This window comes from Euprymna scolopes, chromosome 39, assembly GCF_053919585.1.
Source record: "Euprymna scolopes isolate OS-2025 chromosome 39, ASM5391958v1, whole genome shotgun sequence".
Classification (NCBI taxonomy): Eukaryota; Metazoa; Mollusca; class Cephalopoda; order Sepiida; family Sepiolidae; genus Euprymna; species Euprymna scolopes.
The window spans coordinates 67,145,852-67,170,483 of record NC_136520.1 but is presented as its reverse complement, the minus strand read 5'-3'; the positions used below and the strand labels follow the sequence as shown (position 1 = coordinate 67,170,483).

The window sequence follows — 24,632 nt, the reverse complement described above, 5'->3', positions numbered from 1 at the left end:
ATTTCTCCCATTCTTTTTTCAAAGTTTTTCGAAATTGTTCCTAGTGTTCCTACTATTATGGGTATTATCTTGATTTTCTTCATCATCCAAACCCCTTTTTACTCTCTGACTAGCTCTGTGGATTTGGCCCGTTTCTTTTTTCTTTCATACTCACCATGTGGTCAGCTGGGACAGCAAAATCTACGATTTGACAGGATTTTTCTTTCTTCTTCTTCTTCTTCTTCTTATTCTTATTCTTCTTCTTATTATTATTCTATAATTCTTATATGTCTATACGCATTCCTATCATGGCACCTAGCACCTTCTCCGCTCTTCTGATGAAAGGCATTAGTCTTCGAAATGCCATGGCATATAGAGTCCCCACTTACCCAACACCCCTAAATAAATGTGTACCCTTGTTGAATAAATGAATGAATCTATATATATATATATTGATATATCCTTTTTATGCGTTCATTTTTCTTTTCTTGTTTCAACAATCTGGTATTTACAGCGATAAAAATCGAACATAAAAATTGACGAGGGCGTCCTGATCGCGTTGTAAAACACTAGACCACTTATCGAACGGTGGTCCGTTCGATCCTTGTCAACTAAGTCTAGCTATACTGATGAGGAGCAAACTCCGGAACATGCACGTTAATAATAATAATAATAATAATAATAATAATAATAATAATAATAATAATATATATATATATATATATATATATATATATATATATATATATATATATATATACTGTGGAGGCAAACTCAAGACTTCTAAACAAGGTGTTGATGGCAACAAAAAGTGTATTTCATTTTACATTACAATTGTTTCCATGTCCAGTTCGACAATTTCAAGCATTATATCGTTTGAAAATTTTCAAATACCAGCATTTCAACAGACCTTATGAATAAACATACTTTTGGCAATGTAGCATTTTTTGAAGATAAAGAAAAAAAAGGGGAAAATCTCTAACGGGAAAAGCATGCGAGAAACATTTACCTTGGCTATAGTTACCAAAAAGCCAATTGTAATGTAAAATGAAATACACTTTTCGTTGCCATCAACACCTTGTTTTGAAGTCTTGATTTTGCATACACAGTATATTAATGCTCAATTATGAAATGTGATAATTTTGTAGCTGACTCCTTAAGCTCATTGATATATGAAAATTTACTGAATTTCACGAACTTATATTACATATAAGTCTCTCTCTCTCTCTCTCTATATATATATATATATATATATATATATATATATGAATTTCACGAACTTATATTACATATAAGTCTATATATATATATATATATATATGAATTTCACGAACTTATATTACATATAAGTCTCTCTCTCTCTATATATATATATATACATATACTTACTGACGTATTTTATATATATATATATATATATATATATATATATATATATATATATATATATATATATATATATACTAGCAATCGGTGCCCGGCGTTGCCCAGGTGTTTTGAGGTTAATGCTGAGAAAAAAAAAACGGTCAATTTTTTTAAACTTTTACCCCTATTATGACCTCTTAACATTTAATGTTTAGGGATCAAGTAAAGTTAATAAGTTAGATCCATGTCCAAGAAATGTATATCTAAAATATCACGTGTTTACTGTTTAGACCCAAAATTGTAGGAGGAGTTTGGTAGAGTTCTCAAAGGTCAAATCGTTGAATATTGACCACTTAATCGCCAAATTTCTGTCGAAAACCTATCACATCGATTTTCCCAAATCTCAGTACCCTGTATATCAAATTTCGAATCTCTAGGCTTAAAATTGACAGAGTTTTAGCGTAGGGAAATGCACACAGACGCACAGACACACACAGACACTATCACTTATATATATATATATATATATATATATATATATATATATATATATATATATATAAACATGTGTGTGGCATCCGTCAGTCGAAACGACTATGGATCAGCGCCGTATTAAGATGTTGTTATAAACATAAACATCATATATATAAGGATAATAGTACGCCATATATATAACGAAAGACCATTATTTACTCAAGTGAAAGGAAAACCCGGGGGAACGTTACCCAAAAATAAATCTATATTTTTTGTGTGCATTAAGCGAGTAATTAATAATTCAGCAATCTTGATTCTTAACCAAACAGAAAGTTCAAGTAGGGGGAATTCCCTTTTTTTTATAGCGAGGCCAAATTTCGCGAATTTGGCCTTTTTCTTTAAGGCAGTTTGGCCTTCAAAATTTCTGTTTGGCCTTTTTTTCTTCACCGATGAAATCTGGGGACGCAACGGGAATTTTCGGCAAAAAAATGTTGTTACTATGCACATCTATGTATTGAAATACAATTTGTGGCAAAATTTCAGGAAAAACTAATGGATGGTTATCTCGCAATAGTCCGGACAATTCGCTAAATTATCTCGTCAAAACCTTAAATCTCGAATTTTTGTGGAATTTTTTTTTTTTTTTTTTTGGGGGGGGGGGGGCTAATTTGGCATAATAGTGTCCATTTAATAGTATTATCTTGAAAAAATAAAAAAATAAGGAAAATTACCAAAAAAAACAAACAAACAAGAACAACAAAAGTGTGCCGTATTTTTAAAAGTTTTATTGCGTTGTTTTTATTTGCTTTTTTTTATTTCATCGGTGAAGAAAAAGGCCAAACAGAAATTTTGAAGGCCAAACTGCTTTAAAAAAAAAAGGCCAAATTCGCGAAATTTGGCCTCGCTATCAAAAAAAAAAAAAAAAAGGGGAAATCCCCCTACTTGAACTTTCTGTTTGGTTAAAAATCAAGATGGCTGAATTAATAATTACTCGCTTGTAGCGTTGATTTTTTTCTTTTTTCGCTATAAAAAAATAACTACTTGATGAAATTACGTGATTTTTTTCTGTAGGAAAACTTTATCCCATGACGAGTACGTAGAATATATTTTTTTTAAAAATATTTCCATTTTTTAATGTCAATGGAAAACTGCACACGTACCCAAACCCGAAATGAAAAGACCACGAGTGAACACGTTTTTTTTTTTTTTTTTAGTTTAGTTCATAATGGCGGCCGTGATGTCGGAGGTTCGATTGTTAGATTGTAAGTTTCGTATTTTTATAATTTGTAAATCGCAAGTTAGGAAAAAATTAAACCCTTCCAAGATGGACAATAAATAAAGCCATAATATTTTATGGTAAAGTTAAGAGCCTACGAACCATAGTTTTTTTAGGAGATGTGATTATTGGATTAACCAATCAGAAATCGTCTGTGGCACACACATCTCTGTTTATATATATATATATATATATATATATATATATATATATATATATATATATATATACTTACTGACGTATTTTATATTTACTGCGAAAAAGAAAGAAAAATAATTTATGCACAAGTTACTTGATATAATTTAACAATTTTGGTTTTGAAATATGTAAAGAAATTTAATATGTTTCGCGGTGAAATTGTCATTCATAAAACTAAATACGTAATGAGAGAGAGAGAGAGAGAGAGAGAGAGAGAGAGAGAGAGAGAGAGAGTCGTATTATTTGGATTCTTCGAACTCTTGTTCTCATCCCGAGTGTTATTTGCACAATGTTTCTGTCGATGTAACCTCCGACCTTTTCCAGGTGTATCTTGTCGAACTCAGGAATCTTGCTGTCAAACTTGGGAATCTGCACAGATTTTCGGACAGAACCATTTATTTAATCCACGGGGGTGGCATGTTCTCGTTCTGTCAACCATAACCAGATAAAAGCCTTAAATAATTCGCAACTGTACGAGTATTTTGAGTGTCGCTTTCACTGAGAATTGAACCATCAGTCTCCAGAAGAGTCTAACTTTGGAACTAAATTTTATCAAGTACTTTATCCACTACGCCACGGGTCCTTGCCTTTGTCTCCGTTCGAAATTCCATACAGATTTCTGAGTTCGACAAAATACATGCTATGACCGGGTAAAGGTCCCAAGTTATTCGCAATTGTATTTTGGGTGTCCTCTATGCAAAGGATTACCCTTCAACCTCCAGAAGAGTGTAAATTTTACAACCGAATTTTATCAAATACTGAATCGCTTGCGGACAATTCTAGTATGATATTATGAAGCCTTAATTTTTTTTGTTTCTCAATTCCCGAGTTCGACATAAATATTCCCCAGTTCGATAAGAGACATCCGAAGAAGATTGGCGGTTACATCGGCTGAAATGTTGTGCAAAATAACATTCAAGATGAGGACAGTAGTCCGAAGTATTCAATAATAAGAATTATATAAAAAAAAAATATATTAAAGAAAAAATATCAGAACCAGAAACAGAGAGGAGCATAGAAATTTTGACTTGATATTTACCTGACGATGAGTGGAGTAGTCTATTGTCACACTTGGTTGTGCCACCCGGGGTAGTCATGTATGAAGACATAGAGGTCTGAGGTGGAGCCAAAGAGCCCCCAATTGGGGGACCCGGCCAATCCATTCCGGCAGCGGCCGCCATGTTGCTGTGGAAGTACATGCTTGGCAGCGCCATGTTGTGAAGTGGAGGAATGTTAGGAAGACTGAGGCCTGAGAGAGTGGGTCCTACCCCGGATGGACCCTGCCCACCAACACCACCGCCAACACCACACTTCGCATTGGCCGAATGCAGGACTACAAAAGAAGCAAAGGTATACATGTTAATGATCAGTTAATTGTTTGTGAAGGATTCATCTAATCAATCTGTGGCAATGAAGCAGTATAGTTGAAAAATAATTTTTCTACCGACCTGTATAATTTTAAAGCGTTAAAACTTTTTTCAGATGAGTCATCACTTATTAAGGCCCGAATGCAACTCAAGGATAAGTGTTAATGAGTATTCGGTGGTCACCGGGAAAACAGCCCAGTACTTGCTAGTGGTGGAAATTAGGTATAATTTGATTATTTAAGTGTACTATATAAAAATTTGTTTGCATTGGAATTGAAGGCCATATTCTAGTCAACTGAAAAACAGGCCAGCGGAACAAAGTTCCACAGACGGACAGTTCTAGGAAAGAAACTTTGTTCATTGAATTTGCGTTTAGATTTAAGCACATATAAAGGTTGAGGGATATTGTTTATAGTGGTTGTAGCTAGACAAGTGTTTTTTATGAAATTCTAGCCAGGAGGGGGCCATAGATTGAAGCTGAGACGAGCATCTTCTATGAAAATAACGCAAGACTCTTATTTGAAAAAGTTGCAGGAAAGAGAAAAGAGCATAACCTATTATGTTTCGAAGCCGGTCTTTAACTCAGTCAAAGAAGGATAGGTACCCGAGCAACCCCGAGCAGCTCCTGCTCAGATGTGACAAAAGTACTCCATGCTAGAACGTACTTGGCTCATACAGGCGGAGGACTGCGTCAGCAGCGAGATATCTATTGGAGCAGTAGAATGATCCAATAATTTTTCCGGCGATCTTGGCAACGGATTTGATGTATGTGTTTCATTTCAGATCAGCAGTGAAGGTCAGTCCCAGAAGTTTGACAAAACATAGTGCTACTCCCAAAATGAGAGCCATTCATTTCAATTGGGACCAGACATTGATATTAAAAGCCTACTTGTCCTATTTAAAATTACTGAAACGAACATGTATTCAGGTACGATATGCGAGCGACTAAACGAAGCTTAAATAACTTGCATATTCATTTGAAAAACCAGCGTTAATTTATAATTTTTTATTTTATGGTTTTACATTAGATAATTGATTTCATTTAACTAATACACTGAATTATATTCATGAATAGTTTCTGCATTCTGCATAACTACGTACAATTTAAAACGAAAACGATCTAACACACGGATATAACACTTGTCTAGCTACAACCACTATAAACAATATCCCTCAACCTTTATATGTGCTTAAATCTAAACGCAAGTTCAATGAACAAAGTTTCTTTCCTAGAACTGTCCGCCTGTGGAACTCTGTTCGCTGGCCTGTTTTTCAGTTGACTACAATACGGCCTTCTTCAATTCCAATGCAAACAAATTTTTATATAGTACACCTAAATAATCAAATTATACCTAATTTCCACCACTAACAAGTACTGGGCTGTTTTCCCGGTGACCACCGAATACTCATTAACACTTATCCTTGAGTTGCATTCTGGCCTTGATAAGTGATGACTCATCTGAAAAAGTTATATATATATATATATATATATATATATATATATATATATATATATATATATATATAAATTCCGCATCCAAACAACGTCGCAGCGCACAAGAGCCATGACAGTCAACGAGCCGGAAGTCTAAGACTCGAGTTTCGCCCTCATTTGAACTCATCAACCGCGGTTTGCTTGATCTGTGTTCGTTAACAGAATTTCTTGTGTTTGTTTGCTCAGTTGGCAGAGTGCTTGCTTCGCATGCAAGAGTCTTGGGTTTCGAATCCTGAGTTCGGATGTGACTAACTGATGAGCCCAAGTGAGTGCGAAACTTGAGTCTTAGAATTTAGGTTCGTTGACTGTCATGGCTCTTGTCGGCTGCGACGTTGTTTGGCAGTGGAATCATATTCTTTTCATTGTTTTAGCTTTTGAGTATATATATGACACCGTTATTCAACCGAGAGCCACACCACTCGGTATAAAAGCATATAAGATATCAATGGATACGCACTCGAGAGTCCAAACAATGAAAAGAAAATGCTGTTGTCCTAGCCCAAATCATTACTATGTACTGGGCAATGATTAATAGAGAATTAACTCTATTATTACCTGTAAGTAAAAAATAATAATAATAAGATAGGGGAATGTAGTTGAAAACAATAAGAATAAGAGTAAAACTAAACTGTTTAGAAAGTTTTTTTTTAAAACTACCCCCACCCCCCAAAAAAACACAGTAACATATTCCAAAGATTCATTTTTTTTAAATTTATAACTTTTATGCAATTTCGAGCATATGGCACTGCGGCTTTCGCACATATGACGTAATCTAGAGATCCAATTGTCACAAAATCTACGAAATATATTAGGTAATAACGCATAGAATGTTGTCTTCCAATTGTGTTTGGCTTATTAACATAAACAGTGGACTTTACATACCCTCCCTCCCTAAATAATCTCATGGAGTTAAATCGCACGAACGAAGTGGCCAGTTCACAGGTCCATTTCGTAAAATTATTCGTTCAAATGGTGTTCGGGTGTTATCATGATGAATTGCAAAACCACGCTGAACTTAAAATAACCGATAGTTGCCAAATCTGCAATTAAAAAAAATGGAGTTGTCGATTTAAAATTCGCCACATCTAGCAAACACACACACACACACACACACACACACACACATACTAATATATATATATATATATATATATATGTATATACATATATATATATATATACTAGCAAAAGTACTCGTCGTTGACTTGGTTCAAAAACAGCCTACAGAAAATGGACTCTGATTTATGAAAGTATGATAGGTCATGAAAAGGAAGGGTTGTAAAGAGATAGCTTCGAATTTGGGAGTATCAAAACCAAAGCAAAATATCATGAAAGTAAAAATAAAATAGATAAACCCCATAATTTATTATACCATACCTGTTCACACTGAAACACTTATCTCAATATTCTGTGGATCTATATTAAAAACCTTATTAAACTTTGTGACATATTTCCATTCTATGGAGGTCAAGTGCTAACTTTAAGTGCTAATTTTATTATACCACATTTCTTCAAACTGAAACATAATTATCAAATTATACTTACGCAGATAGATATGAAAAGTCTTTATTAAAGTTTGTGCCTATTCCCATTGCGCGAACGCAGACCTCACAATTTTATTATACAATCCCTATTTAAGTTAAAACATACTTATCAAAGTATTATTATGCACAACTATATCAAAAACACTTGTAAACGTTTTTTTTTTAATTTTTAAATTTTTTATTTCCATTCTTTGTGAACCAGGCGCGTACGAAGACCCCACAATTTTACTGAATCATCATTATGCCAGATCAAACATACCCATTCATGTGTCTCGATACATCTTCTATCATTATATGTGATCAGTTTTCTATAATAGTCAACCATATAGGCGCCTATTCATGACCAGACACACACAAAGACGTTCAGCTTTATATATATATATATATATATATATATATATATATATATATATATATATATATATATATATATATTTAAAAATTCAAAATGGCGTAATGGAAACATTAAAGGTATATGCAGCTTCTCTTCCAATTTTCGGATTTTAATCATGTCAAATCACATTTCATTTTCTTTTTACGAATTGATTGTTGCTATTTCTTCTGATGAGTTAAGGCAAAATAGATTCAGTGATTGGTATAAAATTAAGTGATTGATTTTGCGCCACAAAACAGATACTGTCAAGAATTGTAAATGTCAACTGAATTAAAGGAATAAATTATAAGATGGTCAACATCATGAATTCGGGAATATATTTTTTTGTCATTTATTCTCTCTCTGCCCCTCTCTCTCTCTCTGTCTCTGTTTCTCTCTCTCTGCCTCTGTCTGTCTGTCTGTCTGTCTCTCTCTGTCTCTCTGTCTGTCTGTCTCTCTCTCTCTCTCTCTCTCTCTCTCTCTCTCTCTCTCTCTCTCTCTCTATATATATATATATATATATATATATATATATATATATATTATCCCTTAGTCTGTAGGTCTGCGCGTTCTACATTTTCTAGGAAACTACTAAGCCAATATGGCTGGAATTTTTTATGAACCTTGGTTATAAGGTGCAGCGAACTAATTATTGTGGTACCCGTTCGATGCACAATATAGGGATTAGCATTCATTGCAAAAATGAGCACAAATTTAACCATATTTAAACATCATTCAAACATCAATTTGGCATAACGCACTCATTCTAAATGAACGGGCTATAACTTTTGTCCGCTTTTAACAGGCGAAAATTCTAGTATATATATATATATATATATATATATATATATATATATATATATATATATATATATATATATATATGTTCGAAGACGATCCAAAGAACATAAAGCAAGAAACTTACAATCCCCACGTGTTGTTGATCTAAATTTTATAACATTGTTTGTATCAGATTAATTTCATCATAGATTTAAAAATTCTTTTCTTTTTTATGCGTGCATAAAGATCCTTATACGTATTTGTTTGTTCGGGTGGTATAAGTGGCGCCCTCTGAAAAAAAAAAACAACGTAAACAAATACCCACGAACAAAATAACAGAATAGTAAAAAAAAAGAGGGGAAAAAGAAAAAAAAGCGCAATAACAAAAATTGGAAGAGACAATCTGCAGCGCCATCTCAAACTTAGTGTCGCAATAATTCTGCACAAATTCGCGCCTTATCAGCGCTCTCCTGTCGTTGGCGCAAAGAAATCCGATTTCGCCTTGTCTTCTACTGCAATCTGCGCTATCGACGATGTTTTCCACATTGTGCCGCATTGAAAATCGAAGCCATATTAGTTCGTCAACTGTAGAACTCTTCTGTGTTTAGAGATTATTTATCACAAGGGAACACGTGGGAACACAAGCACCGCAATTTTACTTGAAGCTATTTTTTACTCACGATATCTGAACTCGTGAGACGTCGATCTCTTTGTACTTAGTTCATAAAGTAAATCACTAATGAATATATATATATATATATATATATATATATATATATATATATATATATATATATATATATATATATATATATATATATATATATATATATTAGGTTGGTGCAAAAATAATGTCGTTTTTATATATGTAGTTGAACGTAAAAAACGGTACTATTTTGGTTGGTTGGTTCGTTGGTTGGTTCGTTGGTTGGTTGGTTGTTTTTGTTTTACGGCATATCAACCCTTTCCGGGTTATTTAATGCCGAATCCAAAGATTTTGAAGAAAAATTTTTCTATAAGAATATATTTGTTGTTTTCACGTCGGTTTCTATTTAACCCATAGTTGGAACCCTAATAGGTACTACCACTCCGGGTCAGAGTGGACCTGGGAGCAATGGTAATTAAAGGGTGGCTCCACACTCCCCAAAGCCCACAAGCTGGGGTCTCACCACTGGATATAGTTTAAGGTCATATCCAGGACCCCCATTGAGGGACTTTTACCCTCTGCAGGGGGGCAGTCGGCGTATTCTAATGCCCCACCGACAGGGCCGTCGTTGGTTGGTTGTTTTTGTTTTACGGCATATCAACCCTTTTCAGGTTATTTAATGCCGAAGTCAGTGATTTTGAAGTACAATTTTTTAATAGAATATATTTGTTTTTTCAAGTCAGTTTCTATTTAACTCATAGTTGTGGACCTAACAGGTACTACCACTCCGGGTTAGAGTGGACCTGGGCGCAATGGCGATTAAAGGGTGGCTCCACACTCCTCAAAGCCTGCAAGCTGGAGCCTCACCACCGGATAAAGTTTAAGGTCATATCCAGGACCGATATTATTTTTGCACCAAGGTAATATATATATATATATATATATATATATATATATATATATATATATATATATATATATATATATATATATATGTTGAGAAAAATAGAAAAACCGAAAGAAATTATTAAAATAATCAACGTTTCGTCCTTATTTCAGAGGACATCTTCAGGATATTGAAGTAAAAATGCAAGAAAAAAAGTCATAGATCATACGAAAAAGAGGGCAGTTTTTGAATCCTACCCATGTCGGGAAGGACAAACATATGTGTGCGTATGGGAAGGTTGGGTTGTTCAATGTCTATATATACAATTTTAAAAATGCGTTAAATAATACGTACATTTTTTTTCTCCTGTAAACTTATTCATTTTGTTGAAATATTTAAGGAAAAATAGTTAGCCAGGATCTGTTTTGATATTTTGTTCTTTGATTATTATTTTCCCTATTCTAGGGGCTAAATGGTAGAAGCCTTTTCTTTGCGTAATTGTATTAGTATTTAATATTAGTGCTGATTCTAAAAGTCTTCTTTTAGCTCTATCTATCACGTATTTAATAATTTTCGCATGATCTAAATTAAATGAGTAGGATTCAAAAACCTTTTGTTCTCTTTTTCGTATGATCTATGAATTTTTCTTTTCTTGCATTTTTACTTCAATATCCTGAAGATGTCCTCTGAAATAAGGACGAAACGTTGATTATTTTAATAATTTCATTCGGTTTTTCTATTTTTCTCAAAACATAACGTCAACCAATATTTTCATTTATATATATATATATATATATATATATATATATATATATATATATATATATATATGGAGGTATATTTGGTAAAAAAAACAGGTGAAATGTACTCAATACGTTAGTAAGGCTAAATATGTTTTCATTGTTTCAACCTCGGGGATTTTTACGTAAATCATTACAAGTTGTTTCGATAGACAGGACAATAAATTAGCCTGCCGATCCCGTCAGACGATCTAAGCCAAAATAAATTAGAAGGAAAAGATTCTTTTAAATTACGTTTGGGTATAAAAAAATCAAGCGTTTAAGTGCTTGATAGAAAGGAGAGATGGAGGAATGAGAGAAAAGAAAAGGGATGGAGGGGGGGAGGAGAAATATAGATTATACTTATAATTAGAATTGAAATAAAAAAATCAAGAATAGAACGAAAGAAATTAAAAATTAAGATGAATTAAAATGAAGAGAGGAGATTGTTTGTTTAAAGAGATAATATATATATATATATATATATATATATATATATATATATATATATAGTGGGTAGGAAAGTATATTTTTTTCGTATTTCTCAAGAAATATCGAAATTTACATCCACTTATTGAACAGATAATATTTATCCAAAAACAAAAGGGAAATAAAGATATACTTAGTTGACAAATATTTATTAACGAAAAATCAAATTACTCATATGCAAAATTATTTAACACGTTTACTAATATTTAGTTGTATATCCCCTGTTCTGCCTTACAGCCTCCAAATGGTCCACATAACTGCCTACTAGTTTATACAAGCACTTGCTGGTAGTTTCAGCCATTCTTCGCAATTTTTTTTTTCAATTCCTTGATATTTTTGGGATCTCTTGCGTGAAACCTTACCTACAAAATTTCCGAAAGATTTTCGATAGGATTTGTGTCGGGTGAACACTAATACCATTATCCTTAAAGCATTCCATAGTTATTTTAGCCTTGTGCTTGGGATCATCGTATTGCTGGGAGAGAAAGTCGCGGTTCAATAGGAAATCTGCGGCAATCTTTAACAGATGTGTTAACAAAATCTTCGTGTATTTTGCTGCATTCATTTCCCCTTTTATGATTTCCATTCCTACAACTCTATTTGCAGAAAAGCTGCCCCAAATCACCCCGCTTCCACCTCCAAATTTTACAGTGGGAATCGCATTAGATGGTTTAAATTCTGTGCCCCTTTTCCTCCATACACGGGTGTTTTTTTCTGAAAAGCTCAATTTTTGTTTCATCTGATCAAAAAACGTTGTTTCAGTAGTCATATGATTCACATTGATATTTATAAACACATTCCAAACGATCTTTCACATGTCTAGGACTCAACAATGGAGTATTACTCGGTGATATAGAACACAGGCCTGTACGATTCAATGATCTCTTGATTGTGTCCTTGCCTACTTATTTTTTTATTACATTTTCACCCCAAACAAGGCACATTGCCACTTTGGTGTAGGGGGCTACTAACAGGAGCAACAACTACTGGGGTACTATGTAGGGATTTGGGCAGCAAGATGTTGGTTCACGTTGCACTTGAACTGCTACACGTCAGTACAGTTGGGGAAGCAGGGATCTGGAATAGAATTCCAAAGTCTAGCGGGTCTGGGGAAGAAACTACTGGAGTAGAAAGATCTTTTACATCTAGGGATTTCTACAGTGTGGGGTGGGATTTAGCAGCCTGTCGGGTCTGTCGAGGGTGTTCACGTCGTGGGAACACCTGCTTTCTACAATTCCTGAATTTCTGAACGAATCAGAGTCGATTCTTTCTCCACGTTACGAGCAATGTGGCCGACTACTTTTTAGAAGATTTTTATTATTACCACGCGTTGTTTTCCACTTTCAACTGTATTCACCACCAAATTTAGTTCTGAAGCTATTTTTCTATAAACCTTTCCATCTTTATGGCTTGCAATGATTTCCTGGTGCATATCATTAGCCAATTCCTTTGTTTTAACCATTTGAAAACAGTAATGAAAAAAGCAACCTGCGCAGTGTCTAAGAGCTGGTATCAACTGACCTGTAAGGAGCGCTGAGGTGCCTTCTGATTGGTTGAAATATTGTAGTAAGATGAAATGACTGCTTAAGACTTAAATTTTTGATTGGTTGAAATATTGTAGCAAAATAAAATGGCTGCTTAAGAACGAAATTTTTGATTGGTTGAAATATTGTAGCAAAATAAAATGGCTGCTTAAGAACGAAATTTTTGATTGGTTGAAATATTGTAGCAAAATAAAATGGCTGCTTAAGAACGAAATATTTGATTGGTTGAAATATTGTAGCAAAATAAAATGGCTGCTTAAGAACGAATTTTTTGATTGGTTGAAATATTGTAGCAAAATAAAATGGCTGCTTAAGAATGAAATTTGACCGTGTGTTAAATACTTTTGCATATGTGTAATTTGATTATTTGTGAATAAATATTTGTCAACTAAGTATATTTTTATTTCCGTTTTATTTTTATTGATAATATCTGTCCAAAGATGAGTGTAAAGTTAATTCAAATTCAATTTGATTTGTAGTCAGATGCTCTACCACTAAACTATATCCCCAAATTATAATAAATCTGTTTTTTAAGAAGAAGTGATTTGCTGAAATTTTATTATCTCCCTTGGCGGTGTAACGTAAAATATTTCCCTGTAAAAGTTATTCTTATTTTATCTATAAGCGGGAAAAGCTATTTTTAAGGTCGGATTTTTTCGATTTTCAATACTAATCAGATGAATTTCTGTACAAAACGTATCTAAGAACGCTGCCAAATATATAAATTAGCTTACACACACAAAGTATCTTCATATATATATATATATATATATATATATATATATATATATTTTATATATATATATTATTTTATCCGTTAGATGCACAGCTACGGATTAATAGGGATTGACAGGGATTAGTATTCACAATATCACACTTACTCTAGAAGTTTTCTCGGAAACTACTTGTCCGATCTTGCTAAAATGTTGTATGCACATTTGTTATGATAAGTTGCAGCGAACTAAGTATTGTGGTATCTGTTCAATGCGTAGTTATGGATTGATATGGATTAGTCTTCATAATATCACATTTATTCAAGGAGTGAGACATAAAGTCTCGTTCTAAGTCAACGGTCTATAACTTTTGCCCGTCTTTAAAAAGGATAAAATGTCTACTTAATAGAAGTAATATCAGCCTCTGGCGAATAAATGTGAAATCTCCGTTAGTCATCGATGTAGTTTCCATGGAAAATGGGAAAACGGAGTATTTTTTAGAGACTAAAGCTTCACATAAAGGATTATAAAATGATTCGCGCTTGTTTTATTTGGGCAGACAGACACCTGTCTGCGTTCAAAGCGCGATGAAAGGACAGGCTGTCATGATAATTCCTTGTGTTTGGCGTCTACCACACGTGAGATAACCTCAAGGTATTTGTGGTAATTTCTTATATCTACCTGAACTACGAAACGTGTTTGCCATCACACAATAAATAGTCCTTGTGTCAAACTTGATTTCTTATTTGCTCTTCAACTTCTCTTCGTTGACCTGTACATTATTCGTTCCAATTTTATTTATAAGGACCCCCCCCCCAAAAAAAAACAACAAAAAACAACAAAAAAAAAAGAAAGAAAGAAAACAAAGAACAAATTTTTAGAGACATCTTCGTGTTTCGTTTTCCTATTAACATATTCGGGTTTTCTTTTTCGTTCTTGCTTTAAGACGTTCATATTTTTGCTCGGGAAAACAGAAACCAAAAACGTAGCCCTTCGTTATCAGCAAGAATATCGAATCACCAAGAAGCTGTGTTCTATTCTTCGTAAATGAGGCAACCAAACAAAAGAAACAGAAAACATGTCTACGTTTTTGTTGCGCTGTCGAGTTTTGTTCTTATCCATTTGAAAGGTTTCATGTTCGTTTCCTACAAGCAACCCCGCCCTTTCTCCACTAAAAAAAAAAATTAAAAATAACACAGCTGAAAACAATAAATCTATTGCATAAAGGACAGTTATCTCTGTGTCTGTGTAAGTATATATGTGTGTGTGTGTATGCTCAGCTAAAACCCAAGAACCACAAAACAAACACCCTCAAAGTGGTTATATTCTTAATCAGCGTTTTCCCGGAGGAATAAGATCTAAAATTTAGAAAAACAAAAAACAAAAACACAAAAAAACAAAACAAAAACAAAAACATATCCATATTATTTGAACTAATGTTCTTATCTAGCGTGTTATTTTCATAACGTTTCGGCCGACGTAACCTCCAACCTTCTTCAGGTGTATGTTGTCGAACTTGGCAATCTTTCTGTTGAACTCAAGAATCTGGGTGGAATTTCGAACCTTTTATTTAATCTATAGGACTAACATGCTCTCGTTCTCTCAGCCATGACAGGCTGGAAGTCCTAAGTTCTATATTTTGAATGACTGCGAGTTAAATCTTCAAACACCAGCTGAATATTACCAAGTTCTTTGCCCTTGCCCCGAATCGCGGGCTCCGTGGGCACGCGAAAAAGGTCTACCTTCGACGGTTCTGGAGGCTTCGACGCCAAGCAACGTTCTCGGTTGGAGTGGCATCTCCGTGGAACCACCTACCCGATGAGGTCGTAAACTACAGGGCTTCAAGGCGGCCTTGGCGAGACACTGGTCGGACCTCCACAGTTTTCCCCTGTTATAGTTTCTCTTTATATATAGCCCCTCTAATCCTAACCCTAACCCTAAATTCTCGCTGACGTTTTTCCCCCGTGTAAATGACAATCGCTTGTGTGTTGCTTTTTTGCCAATCAATTCCATGAACAAAGCTTCTTTCTTAGAACTGCACGCCTGTGGAACTCTGTTCCGTCTGCCTGCTTCCCACCTGACTACAACCTGGATGTCTTCACGTCCAACGTAAACAAATTCCTAATGAACCGCCACCTCAAGTAAACACTTCAATAAATCTCCACACTAACGTACTGTACTTGCAATAACCCTTGTCCCTGAGTGGCTTCCGGGACTTGATAAGTGGTGATCACCGTGTAAAAAAAAAATCAAATGAAAAGTAATGAGATTACATAGGTTTGATCTAACCAATTATCAGTTGTTTTTTTTATATATAGATTTACCTTTTAACATCTATATAAACATTAATTCTACTCAATAACCACACAGCATATTTCGAATTTTAACAGTTATGTCGAAAACATTATTTTTTACGTAATATTATAGTAAAAAAATAATTATGACAGCCTCTGATTAGATGCGGTCTTTGCTAATCGAGCCAGAGATGACTCATGTTGCTGAGTTCGAATCTATCGACTGGTGTTAACCGTGACATCTTGCACTGAAGATTTCCGAAAGGATGAAACACTAGTGTCTGTATGTATTTGATTATTAAAGTAAAAAAAAAAAAATATGACAGACCCTTTAAGAAACTCGTTTCTTATCGTTGAGCACTTTCAGTTGAATTTAGTCGGTCAATTTAGCTCTTATGCATAGATCATCGTATAACGATTAGATCACTGTCTGACTGACGTAAAGAACATTTAAAAAATTAAAATGTTTAAATTAAACGTTATTTCGTGCGGTTAATGGTAGCCGAATGGAAACGGTCTTTGCTAATCGAGCCAGAGATCGCTTCTGTAACCAGGTTCGAATCCGCCGACTGGCGTTAATCGTGACACCCTGCACTGAAGATTCCCGAAAGGATGAAACACTAGTGTCTGGAGGTATTTAATTATTATAGTAAAAAAAAAAAATTATATATATACTGTTTTTTTACCATATCCTTTTTCTTCCTTTCCCGTTTCTTGCTTTCTTAATCTCATAAAATCTCACTAAATGTTAACTATTTTGGTGCAATTATGATTGCTTTCATATTGTTAGTTTCCTTTAACGCATTAACCTGCAAAATGTTTTGTAGATTTTGCAAACCTCTTCCCTCTGATGAGAAGAATTGCATTCTTAGAGACTCCATGAAATAAGTTTTTTTTTTTTAGTTTACTTTTACTTCTTGTCAAATAATTAATGTTTGTATAGCTTTCGTACAAGGTTTATAATTTTTTTTTTGAGAATTTGAATAAATTTTTAATAAAAAGATTATATATATATATATATATATATATATATATATATATATATATATATTAATTAATTAGAAAAAATGGAAACGAAAAGTCTTTTTTCGCATCTTAAAGCGTGTCCTAAAACAGCTTATCTGTTTATATATATATATATATATATATACATATATATATATATATATATATATATATATATATATATATATATATATATATATATATTTATAATAAACAGATAAGCTATTTTAGAACACGTTTTTAGATGCGAAAAAAGACTTTTCGTTTACATTTTTTCTAATTAAGTTAGGATTTAACAATCCCAAACTAGAGAAAGAGTTCTTAAATTGTGTTGGTCTTTTATTCTCTCGGAAATAAGAACGTGTTCTAAAACAGTTTATTTGTTTATTCTATATTTTTTCATTTCAAGATACTTTTACTTGCCGACACTTTTTTCAACTTCGTATTTCGTGAATGCGAGCCTTTCTATCTATTAAGCCAGAAAGGCTCGCAGGGCTAACATGCTCAATACTTCTACGTGCAATACCAACTAGACCTACATCGATAACACAACACGAGGATGGACTTTTTACTGTTACTTCTGAGAGAAAAAAAAGGACAACAAAACTTAAGAACCCTTTCTCTGATGAGACATTTTTCAAATCCGAAATTAATAAGAAATATAATTTATTTTCGTATTTAAAAGCGTGTTCTAAAACAGTTTATCTGTTCATTCTATATTTTTCATTTGAAGATGCTTTTACTTGCTGAGGCTTTTTCAACTTCAAATTATATATATATATATATATATATATATATATATATATATATATAATGTGTGTATATATATAATGTATATATATATATATATATATATATATATATATATATATATATATATATAATGTGTGTGTACGGTCATAGACGAACACGTTATATACAGACGTCATATACAAATGTACATACACTCTCATATAAGCAAACCTCAACAAGACACACGTACACATATTATACATAGTCTAAAAAAGAGTTTAGTATATATATATATATATATATATATATATATATATATATATATATATATATATATATTGCAAGCAAAAAGAAAATCTTTTAGGACTTAATCTAGATTCTATGTAATTTTTCTCACGCTTATTTGGCTTATTTTTCATTTTTTTTTCTCTCCTCGACATAATCACGAAATTGTATTTTCCTCAATGTAGCTCTGTTGAGCGAGGAACGAAACCTAGTTAGCTAATCTTTATTTTCAATTTTTAGTTTTTTAATCATCATGTTGATTGGTCTGTATTTAGCCATAATTAAATTTTGTACCACCCAAAAAATTTTCAATATATATATATATATATATATATATATATATATATATATATATATATATATATATATATATATATATATATATATATATATATCAGAGTTTCCTTCTCCTAGATGCATATCTTAACGAAAACTGGGTGTGCCTCTCTCGCAGTGAATTAATGCGCCTCCAGATAACAACCTGGAAATTTCTACGGTACATACAGCGCCTAACCTTCCCAAATAGTCACCCACCTGGTACTGGACAGGCTCAACGTTGCTTAACTTCGGTGATCTGGCGAGGACCGGTGTGTCAACGTAATATATCACTCTGATGTAAAAACCTGCGGTTTACTGTATACTCTGTCCTGTGACAGTTATTTGCACCGACGGAGGTTAGCAGTAATGCCAAAAAGTGTGGATGGTTCTGCACAAAGCCTTCAGCACTTTAAACAAATCGTTTGTCTGGATTTCCGAGCAACTTAGTTGTTGTGGCGGAACCTCACACGTCGAAATTAAGAAATGAATAAGAAATGCAGCCGATGTTCAGGTAAATGCACTTTCGTATCACATTGCATTATACAACCGTTCACTACATTCATGCTAACTCATTTACAATCACTAAGCTCAGTTGCAGTGCTCCGTGGCGTAATATAAATTAAACAAATTTGTTTCTTTTTGTTTGTCGGGGGGGGGGGGACAAATAAATAGAGTTTCATTTCTTTTCTTTCATTTATATATATATATATATATATATATATATATATATATATATATATATATATATATATATGATGAAAATAATGGGAATAGTATTCCGACAAAATAGAGAAATAAAAAGGAACAAACCGTATTATGTGTTCATCAACGTTTTATTTTAGGAAGTCTCGAAATAAAGACGAAACGTTGATGAACATATAATACGGTTTGTTCCTTTTTATTTCTCTCTCTCTCTCTCTCTCTCTCTCTCTCTCTCTATATATATATATATATATATATATATATATATATATATATATATATATATATATATATATATATATACCACGTATTTAAAATTTTAACTTTTGATTATTTCTTTTACTGGAATCCTTGGAGATGAGTAATTTGTATATTTATTTATTTGCGGACTGTTATCCTCATCTTCATAGTTGTTTTCATGACGTTTCGGCCAACTATTCCTCTGGCCTTCGTCAGGTGGTAACCGAAACGGGATAGGAACTCCGAACCTCCTAGCTGCATTCTCAGTTCGGAGTTCCTATCCCGTCGCAGTTACCACCTGACGAAGGCCAGAGGAATAGTTGGCCGAAACGTCGTGAAACAACAACATCTAACGAAGATGGGGATAATAGTTTGTTTTTTTACATGGTAGTCACCACTTATCAAGACCCAGAGGCCACTCGGGGATAAGGGTTATTGCGTGTACAGTAATCAATGGGATAATATCGTAGTAATCGTCAGTACTGGAGATTTGATAAAGCGTCTTGCTTAAGGAGGTGGTTTATTAGGAATTTGTTTATGTTGGACTTGAAGCCATCCAAGTTGTAGTCAGGTGGGAAACAGGCAAACGGAAGAGAGTTCCACAGGCGTGCACTTAGTCCGCAATAAATGAATTAATTATTTCTTTGACCTTCGTAGGTGGTTAACCGCGACGGGATAGGAATGCTGAGTCTCTTAACTGTATCCCCAGTAATTACTGCCTTCCATAGTTGTCGTCTCACTGCCTGTTATCCCCGTCTTCATGTTTGTTGTTGATGATGTTGGCCGAAACGTGATGAAACAGCGAATATAAAGATGAGGATAACAGTTCGCAAATAAAAAAATAAATTCATCTTTTCATTTTCTTTATACCTGCCATCTTGAGAAAATCTTTAAACAAAGACGAACGATAAGATAAGAATGTAAAAAAAACTTTCGGTTTTCTTTTCTCCATTTCTTCATATATCTTCGTGTAATAAGTTATGAAAATATACATGGCAATCAAGCTACACACGAGGATGAAACGCGGAAAATGTGTAGCTCAATTGCCATAGTTATTTTCATAACTTACTACTTAGCTCTATTCGCGTATTGAGAACTATTGGTGTAAATACTAAACATTGATACATAAAATATTATATCCTATAAAATATTATACTCCATAAAATATTATACCCCATAAAATATTATGCCCCATAAAATATTATACCACATAAAATATTATATCCCATAAAATATTATACCCCATAAAATATTATGCCCCATAAAATATTATACCCCATAAAATATTATATCCCATAAAATATTATATCCTATAAAATATTATACCCCATAAAATATCATATCCTATAAAATATTATACCCCATAAAATATTATACCCCATAAAATATTATATCCTATAAAATATTATACCCCATAAAATATTATATCCCATAAAATATCATATCCTATAAAATATTATACCCCATAAAATATTATACCCCATAAAATATTATATCCTATAAAATATTATACCCCATAAAATATTATATCCCATAAAATATTATGCCCCATAAAATATTATACCCCATAAAATATTATACCCCATAAAATATTATATCCTATAAAATATTATACCCCATAAAATATTATACCCCATAAAATATCATATCCTATAAAATATTATACCCCATAAAATATTATACCCCATAAAATATTATGCCCCATAAAATATTATACCCCATAAAATATTATGTGGATATATAAAATAATAATATACTTGTGTATTTAAGTCCTTACCTTGTGTAATGCTGGCATCCTTTCCTTGTTGCTTTTGTTGTTTCCGCCATTTGGCTCGACGATTTTGAAACCAAACCTGTCAGGGAAGAAAATTATTGTTTTAGAATTTAAAACTTCGACCTTCTTACGATGTCTCTTGTCGAACTCGGGAATCTTTGCGGATTTTCGAAAAGAACACCTTCAAGCATTCATCCGCCAGAAGTGTAGAAGTCTCACGCAATTCGTAAGTGTATTCTGACGATCGCCCGCCCCTAAGGATTGAACCTTTAACCTCATGAAGAGTGTCACTTACAACAACTGGATTTTGCCGAGTATTTTATCCAATATGATACGGGTTTTTGCAGACAATTCCTAAATTTATCCTTGTTTTATTTTTAAACGTTCACTTATCAGGATAGATAGTTGCTTTTTTTTTGTTTTAAATCATTCTGTAATCAAGTTTCTCTGTTTGTCCGTCAGCATAGCAACGCGATTGAAAATCAAATCACGTACAAACATCAAAGACTTTTCTAGGGTACTATTCTATTAGTAGTACAGGATGACTCCCCCCCCCAAAAAAAACAAACTAAAGCTAAATGGAGGCCATCTAGAACATATGCACGTTTTTGGCCAAGAGAACAACTACAGATGGCAGTGATTGCTGAGAATGCAGTTAAGAGATTTGATGTTCTTGTCCGTCGCGGTTACCACCTGACGAAGGCCAGAGGAATAGTTGGCCGAAACGTCGTGAAACAACAACGAATAAAGATGAGAATAATAGTCCGCAATGAATAAATTGATATAAATAATACTCATCTCAATAATGAATTCCAATTAAAATTATATATTAGTTCCTATTTACAATGCCTCCCCACTGGACAGAGTTAGACACCATGGTCGTTTTTTAACGTGGAGAAAAGGAATAAAAATAAAAATTGTCTCAGTCGTGAAGGATTTTTCCTCCACTGACAGAGAACAAGAAATTGAAGTGCAGCATCTGAAGAACAGATACTACACTTTGAGGTATTTATTTGCTCCCCCACTGAGAAAATTAGTCACAAGGCCGATTTTTAAAGTTAGGAGTGAAGGGGAAATGGGGACCAAATCCCCGGGGAGTAGGGGAGCTGGATAGTGACAATTGGTATGAAGGGTTGCCCCTACATTGACCAAGGTCTTATATGTGGGGTCGCCCCCACATATGGTCTTTGCTTGCAGTATCTGCCGGAACATATGTTATTTATTTGCTTCCCCACTGAGCAAATAAGCCACAAGGCCGTTTTTAATGTGAAGAGAGAGGGAGGGGGGAGAGAAAAGGGGGACCAGCTTCCGAGAGGTGGGAAATGGGAGCTGGATAAGCACTGTTGGTATGAAGGGTTGCCCCTACATTGACCAAGGTCAGATATGTGGGGTTACCCCCACATATGGTCTTTGATTGCAGTATCTGTTCCAGCAGATACTACACTTTGAGATATTTATTTGCTCCCCCAATGAGAAAATTAGGCACAAGGCCGATTTTTAAAGTGAGGAGTGAAGGGAAAATGGGGACCAACTCCCCGGGGAGTAGGGGAGCGGGATAGTGACAATTGACATGAAGGGTTGCCCCTACATTGACCAAGGTCTTATATGTGGGGTCGCTCCCACATATGGCCTTTGCTTGCAGTATCTGCCGGAACAGATGGTATTTATTTGCTCCCTCACCGAGCAAATTAGGCACAAGGCCGATTTTTAATGTGAGGAGTTAAAGGGAAACGGGGACAAACTCCCCGGGGAGTAAGGGAGCTGGATAGTGACAATTGGTATGAAGGGTTGCCCCTACATTGACCAAGGTCTTATATGTGGGGTCGCCCCCACATATGGTCTTTGCTTGCAGTATCTGCCGGAACAGATGCTACACTTTGATCCCGGCCCGAAGACCAAGTTTAGTTGAAGGTGTTCGAAATTATACGGCAACAAGGGCGAATACCCACCTGTACTCGTGCTTCTGTAAGATCAATTCTCAACGCAAGTTCTTCCCGACAAAAGACATCGGGATAATGTGTCTTGTGGAATGCCTTTTCCAGCTCCTCCAATTGATAACTGGTAAACGTGGTTCTGTAGCGTCTCTGTTTTCGTTTCACCTGCTGTTGACCTGTTATAAAAAAAAAAAAGTCAATAAAGACGGAAATTTTTTTAAAACATCACACAGAACAACAACAACAAAAATAAATAGCAAAAAAAAAAATGTATATCTTTCTAAATTAGCTGGTTGTGCATGTGTACGAAGCCGAGTTCTTTCAACTAATTTAACTACTAAATCTATCTATATATAAAAGTGAGAATGTGTGTGAGTGTTTGTGTGCGTGTGTGAGGACACTTCTCAACCTATATACTCAACGAAGATTTGATCTACAGACTTGAAATTTAATATATAGGGGATTCAGACATGGGAAAAACTTTTTAATCGGTTTTCATCCGAAAAAAAAAAGAATAGCTAAAAGGGCAAACTTGACAAATTGAGTACGTGGAGGCTGTTCGATTTTTATCTGTTTGTCAACTGTTTCACGAATGCACATGCGCGACCGGAAAACATGACAGCTTCTTTATGTTAAGGATAAATAGGTTTGAAAACACTTTTTATAGATCGTGTTAAGCTGGACTAGTAGTTATCGTACTTAAATCACTGTGTTTAGGTTTTGGTTTCGATCTCAGCTTGAGTATTTTTTTCTTTTTACTTACAAGAACTGAACTGTTTAGAAAAAAATATAACATTTTTAAAGGAATTCATCGTTATGTTTAATATCTACGGTATTTCTATTTATAATAAACCTACCCTCCCAATCCCTCTTTCAAAACGGTTCTAAAATGTATCAATAAATCACGTATACATTTGTTGCTTGCTTTTCATGGAATTCTTTTTTTTAAGAATTTCACAAATATAAGAAAAATTAATATTTGTAAAATGAAATTTTTACAATTATTAATTTTTCTGATATTTGTGGAGAATTTCTTCGGCAATATATTCAATATTTAGATTTGCCATTGTTGCAATGTTTAATTTGTAAGATATTTAAATTAATTTTCAACAAACAGTGTTTGATTTTATTATTTTTTTGGCAAAACAAAAGTTACTATTATCCGAAAAACAGAAAACTAGCTGATAAAATTTGGCGGGAATTTTTAGAGCTAAACTATAGCGAGATATTTTGTATATTCATGATATGTTTTTTGTAGGGTAAAAAATTAAAAATTTTGCGTTTTTCTTTTTTGGAGATTTTTCTTTTCGATTGTTTGAAAAGCGATTTTCTGGAGATTTTTTTTTCTCTGATCCAGCGGTTTTTGAAAATTTCAGATGGCAAAGTAAAAAATGTAGCGATTTTCTGGAGATTTTATTTTTCTGATCTAGTGGTTTTTGA

The 24,632-nt window shown here is 33.7% G+C and overlaps 1 protein-coding gene across 1 annotated transcript in view; it reads right to left on the bottom strand.

The window, feature by feature from the left end:
* The window catches only part of LOC145263822 (uncharacterized), a 297,808-nt gene that overhangs the window by 11,715 nt on the left and 261,461 nt on the right, over positions 1-24,632 (bottom strand). Inside the window, exons 3-5 of the mRNA XM_080120887.1 lie at positions 23,208-23,368; positions 21,262-21,337; positions 4,332-4,625 (exon numbers count right to left, since the gene is read on the bottom strand). Coding sequence (XP_079977013.1) covers positions 4,332-4,625; positions 21,262-21,337; positions 23,208-23,368 — 531 coding nt within the window. The remainder of the gene's footprint in view (positions 1-4,331; positions 4,626-21,261; positions 21,338-23,207; positions 23,369-24,632) is intronic.